Source organism: Siniperca chuatsi, linkage group LG12, assembly GCF_020085105.1.
Source record: "Siniperca chuatsi isolate FFG_IHB_CAS linkage group LG12, ASM2008510v1, whole genome shotgun sequence".
NCBI lineage: Eukaryota > Metazoa > Chordata > Actinopteri > Centrarchiformes > Sinipercidae > Siniperca > Siniperca chuatsi.
Genome location: NC_058053.1, coordinates 1,411,321 through 1,433,667, shown reverse-complemented (window position 1 = coordinate 1,433,667; position 22,347 = coordinate 1,411,321). Strand labels below are relative to the sequence as shown.

Here is a 22,347-nt window from a genome sequence, read left to right as displayed (position 1 = left end):
ATTATTATACCTGAGAATCCTCTCATTTAATTTGAAGCTAGAATCATACTTTTACCCTAGACAAAAGGTTTTATACATCGGGATGTCTCTTTTGCCAGTGTTAAATTTGGAAGTTAAAGGAGTCTATATACTGTAGTTATTCCTTGTTAATAACGAGCTGGTTGGCAAAAGGGTTACATTTTTGGGGGCTCGTCCGGGATCCCTCTATTTTTGCTAAGATGTTTTTTTAATTTGCCCAGTATTGTGATTACACAGTGTACCCAGTGTTGAGTTGCTTTTGATATTGTTCATTTTTCATTGAGATTTGCTGTGATTTTCTGCTTTAATCAGACAAAATGGATGCAGTTGAGATTAGTGCATGGTGTAAAACACATCAGCTAGACCCTGCTCATGCAATAGTCTTAAGTGGTGTTCATGACGTAACTGACGATGTCCTACTTGAAGTCCTTAGCTCAGTTAAAGTTTTTGGAAGGACGAGAATAGTTGAAAAACGACCAGATTTGACCTCCAAGACTGACTTTGTGTTAGTTCAGACTTTAGTTGATGTGACAACCCAGACTTTACCTGACCAAGTCGGCGTTCCTGGTCAAGTTGGTCCCTGGCCAATTCACCTACTGCCAGCAGCACCCGAAGAGTCGAAGACTTCCACGTAAAGCTACTGACATTTCTCCAGCATGAAGGCAAGAGCATTGCTGATGTTAAAGGACTGTTAAACCCTCCACCTTTTGATGTTAACGCTGCTCTCATTAATGCTATTAGCTCTCTCGTGGACAAATGCAACTCTGCACCTGCCGAGACTCAAAGCTACCGGAAACTGCGGATGTTCTCTGGAATGCGCCCTACCCCTAGTGGAGAGGAAGAGTATGATGCCTGGGCAGAGCAAACCACACATATGTTGGAGGAGTGGCAATGCGGTGATGGCATAAAGAAACAAAGAATTGTGGACAGTCTCAAGGGTCCCGCTGCTGATATAATAAGATTCCTGAAAGCACAAAATCCAAATGCAACTGCCAATGACTACATGCAAGCACTCAAAACAGCTTTTGGAACCACTGAAAGTTCATCCGATCTCCTTGTCAAGTTCAGACACACGTTTCAAAGTGAAGGAGAAAAGTTGTCATCCTACCTGCTCAGACTTGACAAACTGTTGCATTCAATCTTCAGAAAAGGAGGTTTGCAGTTAGCTGACATGAACAGGCTTCGCATTGAACAAGTTGTACGAGGTACTCTGCAGCATGACATGATTGCAATGCGCATACGCATGACCCATAAGCTAAGACCTCCACTAACCTTCAATGAACTTTTAAGAGAAGTCAGAGAAGAAGAAGACATACTACAAGGCAGAAGTGATGTTAAAAGCACAGTAATGTCAAAACCTGTTGCCTCAGTCACTAAGCCTGTGCCTGAAGTCAAAGCTGATCCCGAAGTGGAAAGACTCAAGAATGAACTGAGTGCGATGAAAGTTGAAATTAATAACCTCAAAGTTGCAACTGTCACAGCAGCAGCAGCTCAGACTGAGAACCAGAGTCAAAGACCGGATCCTACAACCAAAAATAAGTTCAAAAGAAATGCACCTCCACCAAGACAAAAGACATATTCAGAGCAACCTGGCATCTTTTGTTACCGGTGTGGAGAGGACGGACACTACATGAGAGAATGTGATGGAGTTGAAAACTTACAAAGAGTCAACAAGCGGCTGATCAAACTCACCAAGAAATCGGGAAACTACCACGGGTCCCAGTAGTGGAACGGCCTGGCGTCCCGGAGGTAAAGACACGTTCCAAGAGCATCAAAACAGAGAGAGAGGTGGAAGACACTATTCCTGACGGCTTAGTTGGCCCAAGTTCTACTGTACCTGTACAGATTGAAGGCATTTATACTAAAGCCATACTCGACACCGGCTCTCAAGTCACTCTGCTCTACAGATCCTTCTATGACAAGTACTTGACACATCTGCCATTGTTACCTATCAGTGCTTTGCAGATATGGGGTCTCAGTCCTTCGGATTACCCGTACGATGGTTATTTGTCCCTCAAGCTTGAGTTCAGAGAAGCAGATGTTGGCGTGACAGAGACCATTGATGCACTTGTGTTAGTTTGTCCTGATCCAGTCGTGAAAGACAATGCAGCTATACTTGTTGGCACAAACACACCCACTGTGAGAAGACTTCTCAAAAGTTACAAAGAGAAAGAAGAAAACTTCACAACAGTCAAACACATTCATCCTGCATTCAGAAAGGCTCTGGAGGAAATGTGTAAGTCTCCACCTGAAACTGAAAGCCACAAGAGAGGATATGTCTGGTTCGCCCAACCAAAGCCAATTACAATACGTCCAGGTGGTGTTGTAAGGATCAAAGGCGTGCCAAAGTTTCATGGAACACCAAGTACCCAAGCCATTTTGGTGGACTCACCCGATGATCTTGCTGAAGAACCAAGGTTTCCAGATCAACTCTTAGTGAGACCCGAATTGCAGGCAGCTACTGTTGTCAGTTCCAGAAGAATCACTGTTCTGGTCAATAACAATTCAACGAAAGAAATCACACTGACAAGAGGTATGCCAATAGCCCACCTTTTTCCTGTTGATGTGCTACCAACTCCTACTGTCAATAAAGAGACTGATCTCAAGTCATCAAAGAGAGTGACCCAGTCATCTTTTGACTTTGGCACTTCCCCTGTCCCCAAGAAATGGAAAGACAGACTGGTGAAGAAAATGTTGGAGCGCAGTGATGTATTTTCAACACACGAGTTCGATGTTGGATGTAGTAAAAGTACCCAACATGCAATCAAAACTACTGAAGACAAGCCATTCAGGGAAAGATCCCGTCGCCTGCCGCCTGCTGATCTTGAAGCGCTCAGACAGCACCTGTCAGACCTGAAAGAAACTGGCATAATCACTGAGTCACGTAGTCCATATGCGTCACCTATAGTGGTCGTACGAAAGAAAAATGGAAAGATCCGTATGTGTGTGGACTATCGTACATTAAACAGGCGCACTATCCCTGACCAGTACACAGTGCCCAAGATTGAAGACGCATTGGCATGTCTCAATGGAAGCAAGTGGTTTAGCGTCCTAGATCTCAGAAGTGGATACTACCAAGTGCCAATGAGTGAAACCGATAAGGAAAAGACCGCTTTTATTTGTCCTCTTGGTTTTTACCAATTCGAAAGAATGCCACAAGGAGTGTCAGGTGCTCCTGCAACTTTTCAGCGAATCATGGAAAGAACTGTTGGTGACATGAACTTGCTGGAAGTTTTGGTCTACTTGGATGACCTTATCGTTTTTGGTGCAACACTGGAAGAGCATGAACAGAGACTACTAAAAGTGCTCGACCGCCTAAAAGAAGAGGGTCTCAAGCTGTCGTTAGACAAATGCCAGTTTTGTCAACCGTCTGTGTCCTATGTTGGCCACATTGTATCACAAGAGGGAGTGTCGACAGACCCAAAGAAAACTGAAGCGGTCACCACATGGCCAAGACCAACTACTGTAACTGCTTTAAGGTCCTTCCTCGGGTTCTGTGGATATTATAGACGCTTTGTGAAAGACTACTCGAAAGTTGCTTTCCCACTGAATCAACTCTTGTCTGGATACCCACCTAATGCCAAAAGATCCAAGAAAAAGCAGGATGAAGCCTACCTCAACCCGTCACAGCCATTTGGTAGTCGCTGGGATGACAAATGCGAGGCTGCTTTCAAAGAGTTGAAGCAAAAACTCACAAATGCTCCAGTTCTAGCCTTTGCTGACCCACAGTTACCCTATGTGCTACATGTTGACGCCAGTCGAGAAGGACTCGGGGGAGTTCTGTATCAAGACCAAGGTGAAGGGCTAAGACCCGTTGCTTTCATCAGTCGCAGTTTAACTCCATCGGAACGTCATTACCCTGCTCATAAATTGGAGTACCTTGCGTTAAAGTGGGCTGTTGTTGATAAACTGCATGATTATCTCTATGGCGTTAAGTTTGAAGTCAGAACCGATAATAACCCTTTGACATATGTGTTGACGTCCGCCAAGTTAGACGCAACAGGGCATCGTTGGCTCGCGGCTCTGTCAACATATGACTTCAGTCTAAAGTACAGATCAGGAGTTCAGAATATTGATGCTGACGCCCTGTCAAGGCGCCCACACCTCAGCCAAGATCAAAGATCCACACAATGGACGGACATCTCAGCAGATGGTGTCAGAGCCATGTGTCAAACCTCAACCATGAACAAGAAAAACACCTGTCCAGAAAGAGCAGTTGATCATTTAGGCTTTTCCATGAACGCCATACCTAAAGCCTACTGTAACCTATCGACTCTCAGTCTTAAGGGAATGCCCATCTTAAGTCCCTTTGAAATCTCAACGTCTCAACAAGAAGATCCTAGTCTCTCTGAGATATGGAAAGCTCTAAAAGAAAGAAACACAACCCATGTCAAGTCAAAAACCCCGATCAGCTCACTACTACTAAGAGAGTGGGACAGACTAAAGTTGCAACAAGATGTCATGTATAGAGTCACTGTTCCACCTGGCCGAAACCGTCGCTCACAACTCGTCTTGCCTGAAAAGTTTAGAAAACCAGTCATGAAAGCACTTCATGATGATTCTGGTCATCTTGGCATTGACAATACCTATGGACTCATCAAAGAGAGATTCTATTGGCCAAAGATGAAATCAGACGTTGAAGTACATTGTAAGAACTGTGCAAGGTGCATAAAGAGAAAAACACTTCCAAAGAGAGTCGCCCCTCTGTGTCACATGCAAAGTGATGGCCCACTGGATTTAGTATGTATGGATTTCTTGTCCATCGAACCGGACTCAAGTAACACAGAGAATGTCCTGGTCATAACTGATCACTACACTCGCTATGCCCAAGCCTTCTCTACTAAAGATCAAAAAGCTGTGACTGTGGCCAAAGTTCTACTTGAGAAATACTTTGTCCATTACGGTTTGCCAAGACGCATGCATAGTGATCAGGGACGAGATTTTGAGAGTCGTCTCATTCACGAGTTGTTGAGTTCCCTTGGTGTAGACAAATCAAGAACGACTCCATATCATCCTCAAGGGGATCCCCAACCTGAAAGATTTAACAGAACCTTGCTAGACATGCTTGGAACCCTTGAGCCAGACAAGAAGAGAAAATGGAGCCAACACATTGCACATTTGGTCCACGCTTATAATTGCACGCCAAATGAAGCCACTGGTTTCTCGCCCTACTATTTAATGTTTGGACGCCAAGCAAGAATGCCTGTGGATTTGTGTTTTGGAACATCCAGTGACAATACAACTAAAGAAACCTACCTCAAGTATGTCACAGAAATGAGGAAAGAACTAAAAGCCGCCTATGAACTCAGAGTGTGCCGCTGTCAAACAGAACAAAGGGAACAAACAAAGATATGACAAAAGATCAAGTTTACACAACTTCTACCAGGAGACAGAGTTCTCATACGCAACCTGGGTTTGCAGGAAAACATAAGCTGGCAGACCATTGGGTTTCAACACCTTATGTGGTGGAAAGCCAGATGTCAAACTTACCTGTGTTTCGGCTGAAACCAGAAGATGGAAATGGCCCAATCAAAATCCTTCATCGAAACCACATTTTGCCCCTGGGACAGAAAGTATGTTTAAATCAAGTACAAAACCCAGATCCTGTTCCAAAGAGAAAACCGAGAAGAAGACGTAACAAACAAAAAGACAAAAGTTCAGTTGAGAATCCTGAAATGTCGGAACAAGAAAACAAAGATGAATACACTGATTCAGAAGATGAAGAACTTGGAGTTTGGTATGATTTGCCATTCAGTGTACAAAATGCCCAATCAGACAACGAACCGCCAGAACCGTTCAGTCTAGATCTCGATATTCAACCGGAAGTTCAGGCTGAAGATTTGCAAAACATTCCTGGAAAACAAGAAGTTGATACAGAAGAGACTAAACCTGACATAGTTGAACATTCAGACTTACAAGAAACAGTTCATACTGAGACAGAGACTCAAGACATTCAGACTGTAGGTTCAGAACAGATTGACTTGCAGACTGATGGTGAGACAAGAAAATCTCAGAGACTCAGGAAAGTTCCGTCCAGATTTACCTATGATACACCAGGTAGTCCTAATCTTACTGTGAAATATGTTTCATGCCTTTACAAGTGGATTAGTTCCCCTTTCATTACTTAGTTTGAGTTTATCTCGCCATGCTATGCCAAGTCATGTGGACATGCCTTTTTTTGGTGAGGGGAGAGTGTAATAACCTGATTATTTAGTATATAAGGGTATTTTGTTTTATTATTTACGAGAATGTATACCATTTCATTATTATAATTGCATTGAGGGATTGTAATTTCATTTGTGATGAATAATTTCATTGTTTATTATACAGTTAAAATATGCATTTGTATAGTGTTAAAAGTGTATAAATAGAATAAGAATTCATAGTTTATTCAATAGGAAAGTTGGCCAGTTAAACTGGCCACGTGGATGAGCCAGGCGGGGAAGGATTTTGGTTCCGATTGGAGAAAAGTCCTTGCTGTGCAGTCATTTGTGCAGATCAGTGGAAGCCGGTTGCTCTGTTATTTGTTCTCATTACAGTAAGCTTGACGCTAACCTCCTTAGTTGCTTCTTAAAGTTAGCTGGCAGACTTTGTGTAGTAGCCGTTGGCACTAAGTATTGTTGCAGAAATCTTACGCAGGCCCTTGCGTCACTGCTGTAAGAGATAGTTCTGCTATGTGTCTGCTCCAAGCAGGCCACATTGAGGACAGCTGCTGCTGAACAGCAGTGCTATATGTAATAACCTGATTATTTAGTATATAAGGGTATTTTGTTTTATTATTTACGAGAATGTATACCATTTCATTATTATAATTGCATTGAGGGATTGTAATTTCATTTGTGATGAATAATTTCATTGTTTATTATACAGTTAAAATATGCATTTGTATAGTGTTAAAAGTGTATAAATAGAATAAGAATTCATAGTTTATTCAATATAGGAAAGAAACCCAGTAATGTTTGTTTTGTTATTATTTGATTTACTGGAGTGTACGTAATGACGCAACAATAGAGCGTTGCGAAAGAGAAAAGAGAGAAAAAAACACCACCGGAGAAGCGGGAAGGATGGAGCAGCAGTGACCGTGGCCGCACATTACAGGAGCTCACACAACCTAGGAAAAAGTGTTTAAAAAGCCGCGCTTCAGCACACTTGGAAAACTTCCTCTTGTTTCGGAGGACTGCGGAGGACTCGCCGACGACTCGTGCAGCCTGGAGCGAGTTTAAATAGTTTTCTAAAGAATGAGCTGGAAGAGCTAAGCTAAAGTTGCTAGCACCGTGACTTTGCTAATTCACCTCGGAACCAGTCGGGAGAGAGAGACGGCGTGATCACCGGACGATCCCGCACTCGCCTGCGTTGAGGACGACAGCCAGGAGAGCGGATTCCGTGTGCCCATCTCATCGATGTACTTCCTTCGCTTTTTGGCCGTAATGGTGAACTGCAGACTGGTAGGATTATTCAACACTATTACAAAGGGATTTGAGCTCCATCGCGCGCCAACAAAACGCAAGCTTGCTGACTCAAAATCGAGTGCACTCGTGGTGGGAATGACTGGTAAATAATTTATGCCGGGGAATTTCTTATAGTGACTATATTTGATTTAAGACTGAACCTTTTCAATATAAAAGCATAAAACGTATCCACTGTGTGAATCTCGCATTTGTACACTGTAAAATCAACACTGTAAAAGGAAAATAACCACAAGGTAATTACATTTAGAGCTACCTGTTTTTAACTAATTATAAATTATTATACCTGAGAATCCTCTCATTTAATTTGAAGCTAGAATCATACTTTTACCCTAGACAAAAGGTTTTATACATCGGGATGTCTCTTTTGCCAGTGTTAAATTTGGAAGTTAAAGGAGTCTATATACTGTAGTTATTCCTTGTTAATAACGAGCTGGTTGGCAAAAGGGTTACATATAGATAAATCCAAAGTAAAAGAGAGAGAACAATGGCTCCTAACTCATTTATTGACCTGGTGACATCACAGGTCACAGCGGTTTTATGAGGGGTAGGGTTAGCTAGTCCCCCCCAAATCACATTTGACTGGATAAATGTAAACAACACCCCTGAGTACAAGATGAGTCATCAAAACTATTATAAGGAAAGAGAAAAGAAGGACTTTGACATAAAAATACTCCAAAATGATTTTTGACATGTATTTAGCATATAACAAGAAATATATCAACAACTTACGCAGGGACACAGGGTTAGAATTTTCACTTTCTACTGTGTCTTTAAGACGTGACACAATGTCAGATACATTAGATGGATAGAGCACTGTGTATGAGCTGTACAATGTTTGTAGTGGGAAGTAAGTAAGTACATTTAATCAGGTACTGTACTTAAGTACAATTTTGAGGTACTTGCACTTTACTTGAGTGTTTTAATTTTACGCTGCTTTATTCTTCTACTCCACTACATTAAGGAGGCAAATATTGTAGTTTTCACTCCATTACATTTATTTGACAGCTATAGTTAATTACTTTGCAGATTAAGATTATTGATACAAAATATAATCAATTAATAAATTATGATGTATCTTTATAGATTAAGCTACCCTGCAGTATATAAAGCCGTTAAAATTAGCCCCACTTTTACCAGCTGCAACATCATTGGTGCTTACACATTAATGCATCAAAAACTATAATCATATCACCATTCGGTACTTTACATATATTTTGATATTTTAATACTTTTACATAAGTAATATGTTGAATACAGGACTTTTACTTGTAACAAAGTATTTCTACACTGTGGTATTGCTACAAAAGATCTGAATACTTCTTCCACCATTGGTTGTTAACATGTTAATAAGGAGCCTCAATAAGCAAGGTTTATGCTTTAACTGTCCATTCTGTAGTCACAGAGGACAGAACAAAGTGAAACAGCATTATCTGAAATAACCCCACATATTAACAAAATGGGTTTGAAAAAATGTACAGCAGCTTTACAGTAAATGCTACCAAAAATCAATGGTCAGCGTTCTCAGTCATTTATATGGCGCCAATTCATAACAGAAGTTATCTCATTTTCATATAGAGCAGGTCTAGACTGTACTTTTTATAATATTATTTACAGAGACCCAACAAATCCCACCATGAGCAAGCACTGGCGACAGTGGCAAGGAAAAACTCCCTACCTCCCCAACAAGTAGTAACCTTGAGACTCAGGATGGGCGGTCATCTCAATAAGTACGGTCTAGACCTTCTCTATAGGAAAAGTGCAATGAGATCACTTCTGTTATGAACTGGCGCTATATACATAAAATTGAATTGAATTGAATCTGCCTCGATCGGTTGGGTTGAGGAGGAGGGGCAGTAGGAAAGAGATGTGACTCTGTTGTTGTACCGATGGCATTAGTCCTATGTACATTAAAAAATTTACATTATCCTAGGTTTTCAGAAATACTTTATTGAGCCCCGAGGGGAAACTCTTACAGCTGCCCACTATCACGTCAGTGCACACAGGAATAGAAGTACTAAGCAAAAAATATAATACACTATAATACAGGTCAGATAAATTATGTACCAAGTGGGTATAAGTAGAAAATTAAAATAAGTGTAAAGTACAAAGTGGATTACTGGTTGATGATATGTATGTACGGTATCATAATACAATGTAATAATATAAGTAATAAGTAGTCGCGCATGTACTGTCAAGTTAAGTGTAGCTTATTAAGATGATTATGAGACGTGGATATTGCACAGCAGTAATAGAAGTATGAATAAACATCAATAAATTAAACTGAAAACAGAGTATATTGTACCGGAGTATTAAACAGAGAAAATTGCACAATATTTCAAGTATTGCAGTGATGTTAATGATCCAATGTCCAGTTTATCGACTTAAGGTCATACAGACTGACACTTAGAGGGAGGAGTTGAAGAGTTGGATGGCCACAGGCAGGAATGACTTCCTGTGGCGCTCTGTGGTGCATTTTGGGGGATGAGTCTTTCACTGAAGGTACTCCTTTGTTTAACCAGCATGTCATGGAGTGGGTGGGAGACAATGTCCAAGATGGCATGTAGTTTGGCCAGCATCCTCCTCTCTGACACCACCGACAGAGAGTCCAGCTCCACCCCCACAATGTCACTGGCCTTACGGATCAGTTTGTTGAGCCTGTTAGCATCTGCTACCCTCAACCTGCTGCCCCAGCATGCAACAGCATACAGGAGAGCACTGACCACCACAGACTCATCAGCATTGTCCGGCAGATGTTGAAGGACCTCAGCCTCCTCAGAAAATAGAGGCGGCTCTGGCCCTTCCTGTAAAGAGCTTTAGTGTTTTTAGCCCAGTCTAGTTTATTGTCCATGTGTACTCCCAGGTATTTGTAGTCCTCAACAATGTCCACACTGACCCCCTGGATGGAAACCGGGGTCACTGGTGCCTTGGCCCTTTGTAGGTCTACAACCAGCTCCTTAGACTTTGTCGCATTGAGCTGCAGATGGTTCTGCTCACACCATGAGACAAAGTTACCCACCACAGCCCTGTACTCAGACTCATCACCACTGCTGATACTTCCCACCACAGCAAAGTCATCAGAAAACTTCTGAAGGCAGGACTCTGTGAGGTAGCTGAAGTCTGTGGTGTAGATGGTGAAGAGGAAGGGAGAGAGGACTCTCAGTGTTGCTGACCACGCTGTCCGACACACGGTGCTGCAGACGCGCGTGCTGTGGTCTGCCAGTCAGGTAGTCAACAATCCAGGACACGAGGGGGGCATCCACCTGCATCACTGCCAGCTTCTTGGTAGGGTTGGCCGGATGGTGTTGAAAGCACTGGAGAAGTTAAAAAACATGTGTCAGAACAAACTGTCTGTTGGTTTGAAAATTAGCTATTAGGCAGATCTCAGTGTGTGCAGGCAGAAGGTATCATTTCTAGCTCCCTTGGTGTTTCCAAGGGCGTGCCCCAGGGATCAGTCCTGGGACCACTACCATTCAGTATATTCTGTATATCAACAGTCTCGCTCAAAATATTTCAAATAAAAATTTCTACTTTTATGCTGATGATACTGTGCTATACTGCTCTGCGTCTACACCAAACAAGGCCCTTTGTCAGCTACAAAGCTTGGTTTTAATACTGTACAATCTACCCTGTGTGATTTTAAACTTGCTTTGAATGCTGACAAAACCAAACTCATGATGTTTTCTAATGCAAAATCAAATCCACCAAACCTCTCATCTATCACCACTGTCCATGGCTCTGACATTGAGTCTGTATCTCAGTACAAGTATCTTGGAATTATAATCGGTAATTCTCTCTTTTAAACCTCACATTTGCTCAGCAATTGCAAAAAAAAAAGTGAAGTTGAAACTGGGTTTTTATTTTTGTCTTGCTTTTCTTTTGAAGTCAAAAGGAAACACCTTTGTGTGTGTAATGTGTTATACATGCATGCATCTTCACAATGCCTACACATGCTGGATACAATCTACCATGGAGCACATTTTGTGCAATATTCTGTTTACTACTCCCGTGGAATATTAGTTTTCCCATGTTAGTTTTTCTTATTTATTGTATTGATATTATATACCTCTATTACTCTTGACAGTACATGCACCTCCGCTTATTACTATTACTTATTACATATTTGGTGACACTGTATTTTATACTGTACTTTCATCATCAACCAGTAAACCCACTTGGTACTCGACACTTAGTTTATCTTATACTTATACCGACCTGATACTTAATTTATTTTCTGACCTGTTTTATAGTGTTTATAGTGTATCATATCGTTTTCTAGTACTTCTCCTGTGTGCACTGACAAAAAGGCAAGCTACTGTAACAAAGAGTTTCCCTACGGGGATCAATAAAGTATTTCTGATTCTGATTCTGATTTCTTACAAAATTACAGAATATGTTTTAGACCTTTTAATCCCTTATAGAGATCTTTAGGCAGGGGTCTCCTGTCTGTTCCTGAGTCCAGGATTCAATTCAATTTAATTCAATTTTTGTTTATATAGTGCCAATTCATAACAGAAGTTATCTCATTGTGCTTTTCCTATAGAGCAGGTCTAGAACGTACTCTTTATAATATCAATTACAGAGACCCAACAAATCCCACCATGAGCAAGCATTTGGCGACAATGGCAAGAAAAAACTTGACTCAATGGTGGGCGGCCATCCGCCGCTGCCATGTTAGATTTTGAGAGAGAGGAAGAGAGAGAGAGGGGAGGGGTTTGGGGGAAGGGGATAGGGTTAGGGAGGCACAATGCAAAGACCATGTAGAATTATTTTATTATTTATTATTATTTATTTAGTAGAATAGTAATTATAGTGTTAATATTAATAAATTAGTAATAATAGGAATGACAGCTATAGGAAGAATAATGTCAGCATCAGTAACAGAGCCAATAACAACAACTGTAGTAGTAGTTGTCAAGCAGGAACACGGGGCAGCAGGCGGCCCACAACCACAGACCAAGACCCTGCAGCTCTGGAGGCAGAAATACCTGCTGAAAGCGACAGAAGGAGAGAGGAAAGAGGCGCATCATGTGAAGTTAGCTTAGATTAGCATAAAGACTGGAAACAGGGGGAAACAGCCTGGCTCTGTCCAAAGGTACAGGAAGGAAAGGAAAAGAAAAGTAAAATCACAGCTTTGTGTTGGGGTTATGTGCCGGACTATTTCTTGTCTGGGAAAGAAAAGAAAGTTTTTGTGCTTTCTGAAGGTCTTTCACCCAGTAGAGGTGTCCAGCAGTGGCCCACAAATCCACAAATACTCTTTGTCTGGAAGAAACACTGGGCTGTTTTTTTTCTTATGTTTGTTGTTTAAGCAGTGCCACACACACAGGGTACACCCACCCATACAGCAAACTATGAGAGAATGCAATGCTTTTCATGTTGGCTTAATAATGAAACAAGTTGGCGAAGTTGCTATGGTTACAGAGAGGGGGAGAGAAAACAGAGGGTAAAAAGGAAAGAGAGAGAGAGAGTGGGAGAGCAGGCTAGAGAAGAATAGAGAGGGGTTAACTGGAGGGTTTTCAATGGCCAACTTGACTGATTAACTGACCCTGTGGAATTTTAGCTCAGCTCCTCAGAGATTTGGAAGCTCCTCACAAGCAAAGATGAAGGTAGATGAAGACCTCTGGATCAATTTTAAAGAGCATGAACTTATACAGTGAAAGAGAAAGCAGGAGGAAAAAAGAAGGAGAGGGTACAAACAGAAACAAACCATTGGCACAGAGGTACGTTGAATTTTATGTTGATCTCTGATAGGCTAGATTGGTGTTTTCATTCATTTGGTGCTCCCCTGACTTTTTCTCTTGTGGCATCATCAGGTCAACATTTCAATTTGTCTAAAGCTTTGGTTTACGCTAAACTAAGAAGATGAACATGGTAAACATTATACCTGCTTAGCATCAGCATGTTAGCATTGTCACTGTGAGCATGTTAGCTTGCTGACGTTAGCATTCAGCCTCACAGAGCTGCTAGTGTAGCTGTAGATTCTTAGTCTTCTTATTATTGATGTGTAATCTTTCTGATACTGAGAGATACTCAGAATCAGCACCCATCAGTGCTTTTTCTGTGCAGAGCTATCTCCTTGCACATGTAAATAGTGGGGTAGTTGCTGCTCTGTGCTCACATGAGGACACCGATATACTGTTTCAACAAAATAATTAAACCCAGGATTTAGAGTAAACTGTGTCAGCCAGCATACAGACCAGTGTAAATTCTGTATAAATGCACATTAGGATGTACATATAACAGTTTCAGCCTTACTGTCAATTCTAGGTGCTGTGTCCCTATTTTCTATGTATATTTGTATGTTTTGGGTGTTTTTGGATTATTTAAATTTAATCTATCTATCTATCTATCTATCTATCTATCTATCTATCTATCTATCTATCTATCTCTCTATCTATCTCTCTATCTATACTGAACCTCGTTACTTAAAAGAGCAATGTGTAAGAATTGAGACTACTCTCTACCTGTATAATTCATACTCCAAAGGATATCTCATATCAGGTCATAACTGCTGTTAACTTAGCGCGCCTATTACTGACTGAGGCCAGAATGGACACCAGAACTGGCAACTGAACCGGTATCAGCAGCTTTCCAGTGAACTTGGCCAGACAGGGACAAAACACAGCCTCCGAGACCAACGAAGACATTGAATACAGTACAGAGGTGATTTACAGCAGCTCTGACCAGGACTCTGAGGAGGCGAGGAGTGAGAGGGAGGTCGGGCAGAGAGGCAGCAACAGCGTGTAGAGCCAGAATATTTTTCATCTAATTCTGTGAATTAAGGATTTATTTTGACCAAACCAGAGTTGGTGATTGTTGGATTAGTGAAAAGACTAACCAAGACGGTTTTAGTGAGTTTGTTTCTGTTGAGTTTGAATGGATTGTGTTTTACAATGAGTTAACAAGGCAATTAAGCTCCTAATAGTTCGGTGAAAGAGAGAAACTTGAATTCAGAAGGTGTACAGTTGTATTTTTCTGTTTGAGAAGGAAAATAAGTGCAAGAATATTTCTTTTCTTGACATTTTCTGAGTTTATTTTGTTTATTTATTAGACTAAGAAAGCAAAGAGAGTTTGTGTAATGTAAGGGAACTCGCCACTCACACATACAGTATCTCCTAACTGAAACTACAGGGGGGAGGCCAGAGCTATACTATTGGACTAGTTATCAGCTCTCGAGGCACAAGTGGAAGTACAACACAGGATAGCCCAGGGCTAGCAGTTAGCATGCTAATTTCAGTAGATATCTCTGCAACACAATACGTTGACGTCTTTGCCATAACATCAGAACCAACGCGTTTTCATTCCCAGGGCATCAAATACCAACGTTTTGTCACGCCCCTCTGTGTCGTATAAACACACACAAGGTACCGTTTGGCGTTAGTAGGAAATGCCTTCAGAAATGATGTAACGTCACTTAAAAGTGTGGTTAGGTTTAGGGGAAAAAACACTTGGTTAGGCAGTAGGAAGTCACATGACATGTAAGTTACGTGACATGTAACGCAACATAAAACTTTAAACTTTTGGTTTAACACGGGACACGAACCCCTGTCTCCTAGATTAAATTGTTTGACCCATCCAACCACTCCACCTCCTCAAGCAGACTTTGTCACTCTTTACATTACGTCAACTGATCTCATAAAGGCTTTCTGGCAGCCCTGTGCGTCTAATACAGATGCTAGAGGGTACCTTGTGTATGTTTATATGACTCCAAGGGGTGTGACAAAACGTCGGTATTTGATGCCCTGGGAATGAGAACAAAATGCAAATTCCACCAATTTTAAAATAGTAATAATGTGATGGCAGTGGTAATATTAATAAGTAATAATAATAGGAATGATAGTGATAGGAATAATAATGATAATTATAGTAATAAGACTAATAATAACAATTATAGTAGCAGTTGTCAAGCAGGAACACAGGGGCAGCAGGTGGCCCACAACCACAGATCCAGACTCTGCAGCTTCGGAGGCAGAAATACCTGCTGAAAGCGACAGAAGGAGAGAGGAGAAAGACAAGAAAGCACAAAACTATGGGAGAGGAGAAATGTCAAGTTTGTACTATGCATTAATGGGGGAAAAATGCATACAGATGGAGAGGGAGAGGAGGAGAGAGGAGCTCAGTGCATCATGGGAATTCTCCCGGCAGTCTAGGCCTATAGCAGCATAAGTAAGAGATGGTTCAGGACTCACCTGAGCCAGCCCTAACTATAAGCTTTAACAAAGAGGAAAGTCTTAAGCCTACTCTAAAATATGGAGAAGCTAATACTGGAATACTATTCCTAGTTCTTGTCAGTATACGTGCCGCAGCATTCTGGATCAACTGGAGAGTTAGAATAATAAAATAGAATACAATAAACATTATTGTCCAGCAGAGGCAGGAAAATTGTCTTTGGTCTCACCCAGGAAAATATAAACACAAACATGTCCACAAGATAAAAACATCACATTAACAGAACAATCTCTCAGTTGTACAACAGTCAGTGCATTCATACGAATGGTGTACAGCTTACGCTCTTATATTTAAGTTTGCTGTAGTTTGTTGACCACAGTAATTGCATTTGGAATTGAAAGGGCTTTCCTGTGTACAGCTGTGTTGAAGAGGTCATCTAATGTTTTATTTACCTGGTAATTGATGAGATTTTGGGACATGGTGTCATGGTTTTGGGTTTGTGTCTAGTTGATTTCCTGTTTTATTTTGAAATACTCTCCCTTATGTGTCTGGTAGTTTTGCTTCCTGTAGTTGATTGCTTTGATTGTTTTCACCAGTGTTTATTAGTTTCACCTGTGTCCCGTTGTCTCCCCTACCTGAGCATATTTAGTCTGTGTTCTGTTCTTCCTTTGTTCTTTCAGGATGGACTGAACATGTGGGAAAACCCGAACGGAACGACGCTAGTGAATTGGTGGGTTTTGGCATAATGGCAAATAGCAGTGGATTGTCGGAGGATGACGATATGGAGACTGAATGGACACAAATTGTGAGTGGTAGGAAAGGAGGAGGAGGGAGGAAGGATAAAAGAGATAGCAAGTCGATATCTCCGGGAAAACGGGCATTAGAAGAGGAGGAGGAAGTGCGAGATATCAGGAAAAAGATTATGATGGAGGAAATTAAGGTCATTCTTAAATTTAAGGTGGGGAGCGAGATAACATCGATTAGTCCAATAACTTTGAATACTGGATTGAGGAAGGCGATTGGGGATATAGAAATGGCAAAGGTGTTGCGTGATGGCAGTTTGTTGGTGAAGTGCAAAAATGTGGAGCAGAGAAAAGTGATAAAACTGCAAACAGTGTGTAAAAAAGAAATAATGGAAAGAAGGATAGTTGGTGAGAGGAGAGGAGCTAGGGGAGTGATAACAGGAATCCCCATCGGAGAAAAAGGCAGTGGAGATTCAAAAAGTAAGATCAGAACTGAAAGTAACATATGCAGAGGCTGTGAGGATGTGTAACAGTGAAAGAAGAGAAGAGGCAGTCAACCTAAGTCATCCTGAAACAAATGCAGGAACAGCACAGATACATAGGGACAACACGGGAATATCAATGGACAGGTTAGTGCTGTTTTTAGCCTACATCATCAACTGCTCAGAGCAAGTAAAAACGCAGAGGAGCTAATGGACGAAAAGGAACTGGTATGTTTAAATGATGGATCAGGCACAAGGAAGGGTACAGAGTATGCAATAGATCTTACTTTGGTATCACAGTCTTTGGTCGGGTAAAGTAGTTGGGAAGTAAGTAAAGGAAGCACTATAGAGAGTGACCACTATCCTATATTCACAAGGAGTGGAGTAGAAAGGGAAGTAGAACAGGATGAGAGAGAAGGAAGATGGAAATTTGAAGAAGCAAAGTGGAACAAGTATAGAGTAATAACTGAAAGGAAATTAAAGGAGGTAAATATGAACCAGACAATTGATGACCTCAATGCAGAAATAAACTGTATTATACTGCGAGCAGCAAAAGAGTCAATACCAACAAGAAACAGTAGGAAAAAGATAGTTCCGTGGTGTACACAAGAATGCACTTCTGCAATAAAAAATCAAAATAAGGCCTTTAAAGTCTTGAAGAAAACACATCGTTTTCAGAATCTTATTGACTTTAAAAGACCGCAGGCAGCAGTTAGGAGTACAGTAAAGAGAGTTAAAAGGGATTTTTGGAAGAGGTATTGTGACTCACTAGGAAGGACCACACCATTAGACTGAGTATAGGGGATGATTAAGAGGATGTCCGGAAATAGAAAATTATATGGATATCCTATAATGAAATATGGGGGGAAAAGTAATAATAGAAGGTCAGGAGAAAGCAGAGTTATTAACAAGGACATTTGTTAAGGTACATAGTACTGAAAATTTGAGTAATGAGGAAAAGAAACAGATTAGAGAAATAGAACAATAGGAAAAAATGTAGAAGCACTGCAGGATGATAAGGAAGACAGAAGTGCAATAAATATGATGTTTACTATAAGAGAGCTAAATAATGCATTAAGAAAGTCTGGGAAAACAATGCTAGGGAGAGACTAAATAAGTTATTGTATGCTACGAAACCTAAGTAATAGGAGTAAAGGAATATTATTAAGATTATAGTATCGGAAGAGGGATGTTTACCAAGTCAATGGAAAGAGTCGGTTATTGTCCCCATTTGTAAGACAGGTAAGGACCCAAGATTAGCGGAAAGTTATAGACCAAATGCTTTGACGTCACATGTAGGGAAAATTATGGAAAAAATGATAAACGAAAGGTTAAGGTTTCATATAGAGACAAAACATCTGTTAAAGAATTACCAAAGTGGATTTAGAAAAGGAAAAACTACAATCGATCCAGCTCTGTGTTTAGAAAATGAAATTAGGAAAGCTCAAATTAATAAAGAGAGTTTAGTAGCTGTATTCTTTGATGTTGAGAAGGTGTATGACATGTTGTGGAAGTGTAATGATCAGGTTACATCAAATGGGAATAGGAGGGAGAATGTGTAGATGGGTTAAAAATTCTTAACAGCGAGGATATCAGTAAGAGTAGGGAAATATAGAACCAAGTATTTTGGGAGGGAGTATAATCAGTCCGGTTTTGTTCTCATTTATGATAAATGAAGTGTTTAGTATTATAGATAGGTCGTTTGGTGTTGCATTATTTGCAGATGACGGAGTTATGTGGAAAAAGAGAAGGAATACAGATTTTGGAAAATCAGGAAAATGCAAGAGTCAATAAGCCACTTCACAAAAGACTTTATCAGCACAAACGACACGCTAACTCGGGATTGCAGAGCGCTGTGCATTTGCATCTAAACCACACATTTGAAGACAGTGAGGTGAAGATTCTAAGTAGAGAGAAGAGTTGGTTTGAAAGAGGAGTGAAAGAAGCCATTTTTGTGAAAAAAGAAAACCCCTCTTTAAACAGAAATGGTGGTCTGAGATTCAACTTACCAACCGTTTACCACAGTGTATTAACACCATGGTCAAGCCAATCATATGCTAATCAGGTGCTTAACAGTGATGAGGGAGCCAGAAAACAATAGGCCTGATTACTGGGCCATCATGGAAACAAAAGGTCAGTTTCAGGTGAAACTAGGCAAGGTAAACAGCAGACACTCAGGAAGACTCCTCCTTGAGGGCAGGGCTTAAACAACACAGAGTAGCTTAAATTTCTGAGTTATCAGACCATTTTCACAATTGAGAATGATTTCCGGATGGGAGCCGAAACGTCTTGATTCTGAAAACAGTGTCCAGATGACTATGACTGAAACCTTTTCTAGTAAGGCTAAAGTTAAAAGCATAATTCAAGTAGAAATTAAAAAGAAATGGCAGGAAATTTGGAACAGGGAAACTAAAGGTAGACATTACTATAGTATCCAAAAGATAGTAGGAGAAATGAGGGAAACTAGTAGAACAAAAAGAGAAAAAGACATTATCTCAAGAATGAGGTTTGAGCATTCGGGTCTTGAATAGTACACTTAAGATAATTGATAAACATGGGACTGGTATGTGTGAGTATTGTAACATACAGGCAACTGTAGAACATGTAGTTATCAATTGTCTTAGGTATAAGCAGGAAAGACAGATGCTAAAAAACAAACTGGGAAGAGATCGCAGTTTGGATTAAAGGAGTTACTTCAATTGAACTCAGGGCATGTGGAGTACAGGGCAATATTTTGTTTTTTGGAAAAGACAGGACTTAGGGTAGGAATATAGGGTAGAGGTAAGACCATTCGGATCCACACTCCATTTCAGAAGGTAGCGGTAATACACCAAAAGTTGTTTGCCAACCGCCATAAAACACCAGAAGAAGAAAAAGTAGTATTCTTTGTCAGATCGTCATTGAACCCTGTGTCAAGCATCCTGGCTTTTGTTTCCTGTGTTTCTTGGACTAGTTCTGTTTTTTTTGGACCTTGTTGAATTTTGGATTTTCTGCCTGCTCATACTACAACAGTACGAATTGAATGTTGGAGGAGCCAGCATTGACTATTACAGAAAGACGTGAATTGCGCACACCATGCGGTTTCCTCCAATCCTTGGCTGAGGAATTCAATACCTGAGTGGGCCATGGACTTAATAAACACACCCGATCCTCAGCCTATGCTAGCCTCAAGTTCACTAGCTCTCAGCCTGAATCCTGGCCTGCTAGCAACCAGCAAGCAAGTTCTCTGCCTGCTAATCAGCCTTTACCCTTGCGTGCACTCCAGTCAGTCAGGCTCGGATACATTCACCTGCCACCTGCCAGCCCAACCTCTGAACCCATTTGAGGGAACTCGCATAGCTTTTGGAGGTCCCATAGCCATCAGCTTGGCGTCAGCTTTGCTAGCTACCAGCTGCCATCCCTGCCTGCACCTCAGCCTGTTCCTGTTCTGGAGTCACCTTCTGGAAAGTCCTCCAGAGGGAAGAGTGGCTCCTGTTGACATCATGCCTCTCCGCTGCCCAATTGCTATGTTGGTTTCGGTTTCTCTGATGCTTGGACTTATATCTGCCTGTTACCTGTAACACGTACGTGCCTGTCTAACTGATTTCGGACATAAATTACTTTAAGCTGTGTTTTCTTCCCAGAAGATTTTACAAACAAAATTCTACATTGAAAACATTAAACTGGACAAATATGAATGAAAAAATTGCTTTCATTTGAGTATCTGCAAATATATCTTGAATTTTTGCTTCTAATGCTGAAAGAAGTTAACTTTGACCAGCTTGTGATAAGCTGTCATTACTTCCCAAAAGCTCTTAGGACCTGATTTCTACATAAATACATATAAACACTGCCTACCTTTACCTGCCAGTAAGCTCTATTAAATCATCGTGCTGTCTCCTCTTTCTGCATTTGGGTTCTTTCCTGTTCCCTGTTTGCCAATATCGTAACACATGGCAATATTGGTAGAACAGTGTGAAACAGGCCAAGAAACACAAGTGATTAGACAATCAGACAGGTTGTAAACAAATATGTAGTTATATCAAACAAAGGCAAACATTAGGATTATTATTATTATTATCTGCCTTTTGTCTGCAGATGACTTCCTGTTTTAACCACAACACACACAGCTTTTCTGATTGATACACTATCGATTCCACATCTAAGTAAGGAGGAAACTTTCAAGGCTGAAAAGACGTAAAGAAACTGTTTGTGGTGAGAGGTTTTGTGCCTAATGGACCCCAGCCTCCTGCTGGAGGGGAGTGTCTGAAACAGTTTGTGTCCAGGGTGGGAGGGATCAGCCACAATCTTTCCTGCACGCCTCAGAGTCCTGGAGGCATATAGGTCCTGGAGGGAAGGTAGATTGCAGCCAATCACCTTTTCTGCTGAGCGAATGATACGCTGCAGTCTGCCCTTGTCCTTGGCAGAGGCAGCAGCATACCAGATGGTGATGGAGGAGGTGAGGATGGACTCAATGATGGCGATGTATAAGTGCACCATCGTTGTCTTTGGCAGGTTGAATTTCTTCAGCTGCCACAGGCAGTACATCCTCTGCTGGGCTTTCTCTGTGAGGGAGCTTATGTTCAGCTCCCACTTGAGGTCCTGGGTGATAATGGTGCCCAGGAAGTAGCAGGACTCCACAGTGTCAACTGGGCAGTCACACAGGGTGATGGGTTCTTCCTGTAATGCACAACCATCTCCACTGTCTTTAGAGCATTGAGCTCCAGGTTGTACTGATTGCACCAGGTCACCAGGTAGTCAATCTCCCACCTATAGGCAGACTCACCTCAGGAGGTGGGGGAGGTGGGGCTGGTGAGCTTGAGCTGGTGGATGGACTGTCCCATTGTCTCTCAAAGTGACAGTGGAACTCATTCAGATCGTTGGCCAGGCGCAAGTCGTTAATAGAGTGGGGGGGGGTTAGGTTTGTAGTTGGTTATCTGTTTGAGCCCCCTCCAGACAGAAGCAGAGTCATTGGCTGAGAACTGGTGTTGTAGTCTCTTGGATTACAGTCGTTTAGCTTCTCTCAATGCCTTGCTAAACCTGTAATTTGGCTCCCTAAACCTGGCCCTGTCTCCACTCCTGAACGCTTCTTCCTTTTTCAACCTTAGCTGTCTAAGTTTAGCTGTGAACCAGGGTTGTCATTGTTATAACTCACCCTGGTGCGTGACAGTACACAGCAGTCCTCACAGAAGCTGATGTATGTTTTTTCTTTTACAGTAAGTGCAGTTGCCAATCTCAGCCGCAATAATCTCACAACTGGCCACAGGCACAGAAAACAGAGGAACAAGCTGAGTAAAATGACCACAGAAAATATATTTAGGTATTTTGTATTTATTGTTATTTCAATAGTTGCATATTGCAGTGTCTGTTTGCTGAAGCAGGAATGGAGTGCCATGCCCAGACAGACACACACACACACAGAAAAACAAACAGGGGGCCCACAGGAACACAAGGAGGGGAAAACGAATGAATGGAGAGGTGAGGGCTCTA

General features: G+C 41.3%; 3 protein-coding genes across 4 annotated transcripts in view; all 3 read left to right on the top strand.

The window, feature by feature from the left end:
• The first annotated feature begins 820 nt into the window (after positions 1 to 820).
• On the top strand, positions 821 to 1,744 carry LOC122885995 (paraneoplastic antigen Ma1-like). The gene has a single exon (XM_044217835.1). It carries the CDS (start codon positions 821 to 823, stop codon positions 1,742 to 1,744), a length of 924 nt encoding a protein of 307 aa, XP_044073770.1.
• Positions 1,745 to 2,250: 506 nt separating this feature from the next.
• Positions 2,251 to 5,373, top strand: LOC122885865 (retrovirus-related Pol polyprotein from transposon 412). Its single transcript, XM_044217571.1, has one exon. The coding sequence runs from the start codon at positions 2,251 to 2,253 to the stop codon at positions 5,371 to 5,373; it is 3,123 nt and encodes a 1,040-aa protein (XP_044073506.1).
• Positions 5,374 to 12,990: 7,617 nt separating this feature from the next.
• Positions 12,991 to 22,347, top strand: part of LOC122885879 (uncharacterized protein C21orf62 homolog) — a 41,815-nt gene continuing 32,458 nt past the window's right edge. For both annotated transcript variants that reach the window (XM_044217606.1, XM_044217609.1), the window contains exon 1: positions 12,991 to 13,204. The gene's annotated coding sequence lies outside the window, so the exon portion shown is untranslated. The remainder of the gene's footprint in view (positions 13,205 to 22,347) is intronic.

Coding starts and splice junctions, on each gene's coding strand:
- LOC122885865 (XM_044217571.1), top strand. CDS start 2,251: ATGTGTAAGTCTCCACCTGAAACTGAAAGCCACAAGAGAGGATATGTC.
- LOC122885995 (XM_044217835.1), top strand. CDS start 821: ATGTTCTCTGGAATGCGCCCTACCCCTAGTGGAGAGGAAGAGTATGAT.